This window comes from Cotesia glomerata, unplaced genomic scaffold (assembly GCF_020080835.1).
Source record: "Cotesia glomerata isolate CgM1 unplaced genomic scaffold, MPM_Cglom_v2.3 scaffold_286, whole genome shotgun sequence".
Lineage (NCBI taxonomy): Eukaryota > Metazoa > Arthropoda > Insecta > Hymenoptera > Braconidae > Cotesia > Cotesia glomerata.
Window position 1 is genome coordinate 1 of NW_025403396.1, and position 7,864 is coordinate 7,864.

Sequence of the window (7,864 nt, forward strand, 5' to 3'; positions counted from 1 at the left end):
GCTCCATATAAGAATCCTTCCTCTACTTCAAAATGCTCATTCTCCGATGTTCTCTTGTGAAGACGTGCAGTTCTACCCTCTTTTGACGTCTCTGAAGTCCGGAGTTCCGAGCGCTCGATACGCGCTTCGTCCCGTCTCGCTGCAAAAGCATTAGCTTCTGGGCCAATCGTGATTCCCATAACATCTAAGATTTTTAATATAGGTATAAAACCTTCATTAAAAAAACTAACTGCGAAGAAAGTGGCAATTTCAATTGTCTTCGGTCCAGCGTGAATGTGCTTCGGAGCAAAGGTCCAAATTAACGAATTCAAAGATTCGTTATTATTTTGGGTTTCAGAACCCAAACATCGTTCCAATAAAGAATCAGCTGATAAACTTTCATTAATTGGTTTTATTACTTCTAAAACTTTGTCATTTAGAGGAGGATTTTTGTGGTCAAATTCACAATTCGCAATTTACCAAATAATTTTCACTTGAATAATTTTAAACAAGTTGTCAGCACTTCCACTCAGTACGAAGGTTAGCTCAAAACTAACTTAAAATGAAACTAAAAGGAGAATATTCCGACAAAACAAGTTTCTATGTCCTTCAATTAAATATAGATTTAAAAGGAATACTATACAATAGAAAGGGACATAAGTAGGGACTCGGGAACGCCTACCGTCTTTTGTTAACTTGTAGCGGTCGGACCGGAACCGATGCCACGTCACTAAAACGGCTATAACTCATGAAATAATAGGAATTTTGAAAAATCCTTTTAATGACATATTTTTGAATATCTAAACTTTGAAAATATGAAAAAAAAATTTTCGATTTTTCAAAATTCTACAGTAGAATACTCCCTATATTATATATAGATATATTCACAATGATAAAATCCTTAAACCAGGGTTGAAAAACTGGCCCTAAAGGTTTGAAATAACTTCCAAATTTTATGTTTGTAAAAAATAATCTGACAAATTTTTACAGAAAGGATATTGATCAAGTTTTTCCAAGTACTTTTTAATATTTTTGTATTTTTATAATAATTCCATTACTCATAAGTTTTTTGAAAAAATTATCGGACGACAGCTACAATTTTTTCGAATTAAGTATATAATTTCGTACAAAATTACTTTTCTGTTATTTATTTTCTCTTCTTTTTTATTTACGAAGTCTCAAATGCTGAAATCAGTGTGCATCTAACAATTAAGTTATCATTTTTTTTAGAAGTCCCTAATTTAGTTATTAAATAAAACCAAAAATAGTCAGATGCTGTTTTCAGTATCATTTAAAAAATTTTGGAATGAGAATATATATGTACTTTTGCATTGACGAACTTTACGACGCTGGTTCTAAATACGTCAAAATTATCCAGTCAGGTATATAAAATACCATGATGAATTTTAAATAAAGTAATAATGGACAGAGGTAACTGGCATGTAAGAATTGCACACGACCTCATGATGCGAAACATTAGAAAGTGCTTTGTCATCATGAAGTTTTTTTATTATTATAATTATTAAAATTATACATATGTTAATAATTGATGCAACAAATTTATAAGAGTCAGGCATTTTTAAGTTTATACCTTAAGAAATATAATGACCTAAAAGTAATTCTTATGAATATGTCCGATTTCTAGTTTTATTTAAATAAATTAAAAAATTTTTCAACTATTGTCTTGTACATATTGACTAAAAACATAAAAAAACTGTATCTATGATTACTTTTCTACTTTTATCAATCGGTAACAACAATTATTATTTAGAAGAATTATTCTTTACATTACTGATGATTGGGTTTAATAAGACCGCTAAAATTTTAATTAAATTTAAAAATACATAGATTATAACTGGAAAAATATACTTAATATTTTTACTATCATTAAAGTATTTTAAATTTTTTATTTTTTTTAACGTAAATATACATTTCAATATTATTTTTTAGAATAGTAATTTTAACAGGCAGTAGGCTCAACAACAATTTTAACTATTATTTCTCAAAAATTATTTTTAGATTAATAAATTAGTCTTATATAAAATAAGTATAAAAAGTTTAGAAAACCGAAAGTGCACAACCTCTCATAACGCTCATTCATTTTTTAAGAAAAAAATAAATTGTGTAATTGATTTAAAAAAAAATAAAATAAAATAATTAAGTAATTTCTTACCAGTTCATCGAATTCTTAATTAAACTAATAAAAAAGCCCGGTCTCGAATTATTTGTTCGGGAGTAATCGTTGGTGCATACAAAATAAGGATGACATCAGGACGTTCACGTAAAATTTTTTCGAAACGTTTTTTTCAAAATAGCAACATTAAATGATTTTATAAAGAATAAGATGGTTTAATTTAACTGTTTTTTCTATGTACATCTACTTATATTATTGTATGAGTAAAATATGGTTGTGATAGAGGCATTTGAAGATCACAAAATTGCTTAACCTTGACGTGTCAGGTATAAAGCACAACCTCACGCGCTTCGTGTGCAAAAATAGTTAAAACGTCTAATTTTCTCCATTTAAGGGGGGAAATACGTGTAGAAGGCTTTCATGCTGATTTTCATTAATTTTTTTAAGGTATAAAAAATTAATATTATTTACTGAAACTATCGGGTTATTTTATACATATATTTATGAGTATTTTTTCGTATTAAACAACAATATAAGTAAACAAATAGCGGAGATATCAGCTGATATTGCATAAAAAATTTGCATTTTTTAGAGGGCTGTGAAATTAAGTCGTGATTTTTTACCACTTTTTCATACATTGTTTATTAAAAAAAAATAGTTTAAATAAAAATATCGCTTTCGATTGAGGTTCATATTTAAGGTAATTGTGAAAAGAAAATTATAAGCCATATCGCAAGATGATTGGTTTAAAACTCTTTGAGCTAGACTGCACACAGTTTTGAAAAAACTCGTTTCGAGAAAAACGCGTTTGAAAAAAAAGTGACAGAAAAAGTTAATGTAAAATAGTATAAAGTAATTACTAAATCTCTTATAAATTTTGAACGAATAGAAATTTTGACTTGAAATTTTCAATCTATACTTTTGAATAGTTTTACAAGCGATTTATAAAAAAAAAAAAATTGAATTTTTTTAAACCTGTATACGTATTTTCCCCCTTAATGAACTTAAAAATACAAATTGATTAAGATTTGAAGCAGTTAATTTGTTTCTACGTTATGTTTTTATGCCCCTAGTTTTGGAAAATAAACGTTTTGATCGAACAGACGTTGCAACAACGCACAATAATTTCATGGCTACCACGAATAATTTTGGAAAAGCGTTTTTAACCGAGTCTCAATATTTTATTGAATCTTCGTCTTTTCCAATACACTGCTGAACGAGACATTGTTGTTATTCTAGATAAATATTAAAAGATTCTGATTGTGAAAAGCGAAATTTTTTTTCATTTTCAAAATTTTTCTTACAAAAACATCGAGAAAAAAGAATCGACTATCGCATAAAAAACATCGATGTTCGATTAATCGATTTTTCTTACCCTTCTCTATTCTGAATTGTTTTTGTTTTTAATACAGTCGAGTACTCTGGTCAAAAAGCTAAATTTTATTAATTTTTTAATATTTCATGAATTATTACATTGCTTTGGTTTAATATTTTTGCCAGTTTAAACATAAATTCAACAACAGGGGGCGTCGTTTCGACAGAAGTGCTGCCTCTTTATTTGCCGCAAGGTTCCTATAGCCAGGGCGCTGCTACTGTCATGATCAAATCGAAGTTAGCCAATCTCAACATGGCGCTCGTAATTGTCTAGTATTGTAAAGGCTTCGTGGTGTGTTACTTGTGAAATTTTTTAAGCTTTGTGCATTTTAATATGTTCTGATAATGTACATAATAATATCCTTTATTTATATTATTAAAAGTAAGGCAACGACTTTAGTAACAATTAAAAATACGTAACTAAAATTCACATGCCACGAAGTCCACTGAGAATTATAATTTAGTATATCATAAAAATTCAAGTTTTATACATAAGAACGGCTTGTGAAACAGTTACGAGGCTTGGCAATTGTTAATTACAATACAACTTTGTTTTTTTTTGTTATCTTCATTGAATTAGGTGAGTATTTTATATCAGGGTTTAATTATTTTCAGTCTCCGAATTTTTTTTTTTGACAAGCTAAGCTTCACATTTTGTATAAGATTATACTTATTTTTTATCTTTCAACTAAATAAATGATAATTTTTTCCACATTGTGAAACTTTTCTTTTATAGTTATTCAAATTTATGCGGAAGAAATACTTTGTTTATTAATAAGTAGTAAGTAATTAGTTTGATCAATCTACTTAACAAAGAAAAGTATTATAAAAAAAAATTATTACTGAGAATATATAAATAATTGGTAAACGCAATGGCTGAGACAATGCGAATGCGAGTTTATGGAAAACATCCAACTTGTGCAAGCTTAACAAGACTCGAAGAACGTAGGAGCCGTAGGTGAGTGTAAATTTAAATAATCATGGTTTTTGTTGGTTGGTTATTTATTAACTATGTAAATGATTTATTTTCAGACTTGCATTACGGTTAGATAGAAATCGTAAGCCAGATAAGCCTGAAGACTTTGTTTGCTATGAATCAAGTGATGATGAAGAAGAAACTGTTATGGAAGGTCGTCAGTATTTAAAAACATCATTTAATTTTGTAGATTATGTTCGTGCACGGGAAACAAATACTAAAGAAGTTAGAAAAATTAATCAAGAATATGGTTCAAGACATATATTGACTCATGATTTATTTAAAGAATATCCTATCACTTTAACTAATATGAACAAGGTATTTTGTTCACAGTGGTTGAGTGATAGACAAGTAGTTTTTGGTACCAAATGTAATAAACTTATGGTTTATGATGTAGCTACACAAAAATTAGATCAAATACCGTCGTTATACGGTCGTAATGCAAGTACGAATAATGCCGCAACTGTTGAACAACAGTCTGGTATACATTCTGTTCAAATTAATCCATCGAGGTAAATTTTTTATTATAATTAGATTATTTATCACTTAATATCAAGTTCAAAGTTGGCTAATAGTTTAAATCTTAAAAGTTATCAATGTTACTAAAATCAGCGGACACCTGATCGTTTTTTGGTTTTGTTTAAGAAGGGTTTACATTTTTCCTCTCTCTCGCCCCCTATTGGACAAACGAAAGTATCTCTGTCATACTTGTACAACAAATAGAATCTTAAAACGCATTTTATGCATAAATAAATGAAAATTTTCCAAAAAAGCGCTTTGCTCTTCGATAGATAATTAAATTATCTATCGAAGAGCGGAGCGTTTTTTTTCGAAATTTTATCACATACATGAGAAAAACACGTTTGAAAATCAACTATAAACCGCTCTTAAAAAATCATTCATAATTTATTTTAATTCCTATAAGGTTAAAGCCCCAATAGATGATCACGTATCAGTATATGATCACTCCATGTATTTGTATATCTATATTCAAAAATATAGGTATACAAATACATGGAGTGATCTATACTGAGGAATCATCTATTTTTTTTTTTTTTGTAATTTTATTTTCTTAGTGATGCCTTTATTACAAACTATCGCGTACTCGCTTTTAATCATGATTGTTTTTGTTAATTTAACCCCCTTATTAATAATTTATAAAAAACTATGAAGACGCGAATTTCCAAATTTTTCCGGGTGGTTATACCTATACTATTTTAACAGGTATTAATTTTTCATTAAGGTGTTGAAAATCTTTCGATTTCGAAGAAATAAAAATTTTAATGTTAGAAAAATTATCAAAGATGTTAACTTTAGTACCGTAAGTTATCAAGTTTATTAATAATTATATCCAATCAAGTTTAAAAATAAATAGCAGTTATTTTCTATTAACAATTCATATTTTTAAAAAATTTGTCTCTAGTTTTTGAGATTTACAAAAAATTATCATTGCCATTCAATAATCATTAACGAGAGTGGAGTCAAATTTATGATGTCTATGAAACAATGTAGATTTTATTAAACCTATCAAAGTAGTTAGTTTAAGTAAATAATACATTGGTAAAACTTTTTTTTTAATTTATTGTAGAACATTATTAAGTACTGGAGGTAGAAATTGCAATGAAATAGCCATTTATCGATTGCCAACCTTAGATCCTGTATGTGTTGGAGAAAATGGCCACAGAGATTGGGTGTTCGATATGTGTTGGCTCGACGACGAATTTTTAGTATCAGGTTCGAGAGACACTAAAATGACATTATGGCATATAAATAACGAACTTGCGACTGCTTCGGACAAAGCAGATGTCCCAAAGCCTGAGTGAGTTAATACTGAGTTAATTAATGAGCATTCATTTTTTTAATTTACTATCAGCTTTGGTTAATTGTAAATTCTGATATGATATTAACAGATCAATTCAACCAGTTTGCGTAAAAGAATGTCGATCAGCGCAGAAAGTTCGTGCATTGGTGTTCAATAAAGCTATTAATGAAATTGCTGCATTATCTTTAAATTGTTACATACATATTTGGTCTGCTGAAACGTTCAAACAAAAAATATCAAGAAAGCTTCCAGCATGCCAAGAAAATGTTTGTTTAGCTGTTCAAGATGGTGGTGTGTATGCAGTCGGATGTCGCTCATATACTCTTTTATTGGATGCACGAACACTTCAACCAATTAAAAAAATTCCATCTAGGTATGTATCAATGTTTATCAATTTATTTTTATTTTTTCATAATTGCTATTAAATTATGCATTTTTTTTTTTTTTAATTAAAATGAAAAATTAATTGTCATTAATAACTATCAAAACATATTCTAGGTATACTGGTTGCGGAATACGGTCTGCTAGTTTTCAAGGGTCTGTGCTTACAATTGGTACAGGATTAGGAATGTTAATGTTTTATGATGTCAGAGCTCAAAAGTATTTAGAATCGTCAATAAATTCTAATCGAACTGTAGTTTTGAAGGCTTCTAAAGGATACGTTGTAATATTCTCCAATACTTATTCATTTAGAGCTGTACAATTTAAAAGACTAAGCCAGATATCAGACTTTACTGGGTTCATTAGTAAAAAAATTTGGCTGATTAATTTAAGCAAGATTAATTTATTTCGCGTTTACGGGTACTATGTTAAAATAATTGAGCTTACTAATTGAACTTTATTAGCCTGCTTAATTGAATAAATTAAACAGCTCTATTTTATTTATAAAATTCAAAGATAATATTTAAAATAATATCATTATAAATTTCCTATTGATAGTTTCCAGATGAAGAATTCATGGACGGTGTTCAAAATGTAAAATATACACCAGCAATATATACACACTGCTACGATGCATCCGGTACTCGTCTATTCACAGCTGGTGGACCACTTCCAGCAAATTTTTATGGGAATTATGCTGGATTATGGCAATAATTCATAATTGTCGAATCAATTTTATCTTAAATTGATGTAAATTAATTTATAGGAGTTCCAGTGATGAAAATAGATTTATTTAATATTATGAAAATTCAATCTTCCGTGAAAGTAATTATTAGTTTAAATATTGTGTTATTTATTTTTGACAATTGATATTTTTATTGTAGTGCTAAATAATTTATTTAGTTGAAATTAATTTTAAATTCAAATTTTTATCATCACATGATTTTAAATTACTGACGATGAGTTGTTTTTGAGTTTACTCTTTACGAATCGATGTTCAGTTATAGCCGCCAGTTTGAAAATTTTATGAGGAGTAATGATAAATGGCATCGTCTCGGAGCATGACTCGGTTTACGTAGTTAATTTTTTAAACACCAGATAGCAAATATCTCACCGTTTCTATTTTGAGTAGGCTGTCACCGACTATGTGGATTAGGGTGTTTCAATTTTAGGTGACTTTTTTTTTTCAACGAAAAAA

At 28.5% G+C, this 7,864-nt stretch overlaps 1 protein-coding gene across 1 annotated transcript; it reads left to right on the forward strand.

The window, feature by feature from the left end:
• The first annotated feature begins 3,667 nt into the window (after positions 1-3,667).
• On the forward strand, positions 3,668-7,483 carry LOC123274283 (DDB1- and CUL4-associated factor 12-like). Its single transcript, XM_044741844.1, has 7 exons — positions 3,668-4,067; positions 4,224-4,445; positions 4,520-4,975; positions 6,052-6,282; positions 6,374-6,658; positions 6,784-6,949; positions 7,225-7,483. Exons 2-7 carry the CDS (start codon positions 4,360-4,362, stop codon positions 7,378-7,380), a joined length of 1,380 nt encoding a protein of 459 aa, XP_044597779.1. The 5' UTR covers positions 3,668-4,067; positions 4,224-4,359; the 3' UTR covers positions 7,381-7,483.
• The last annotated feature ends 381 nt before the right edge of the window (positions 7,484-7,864 follow it).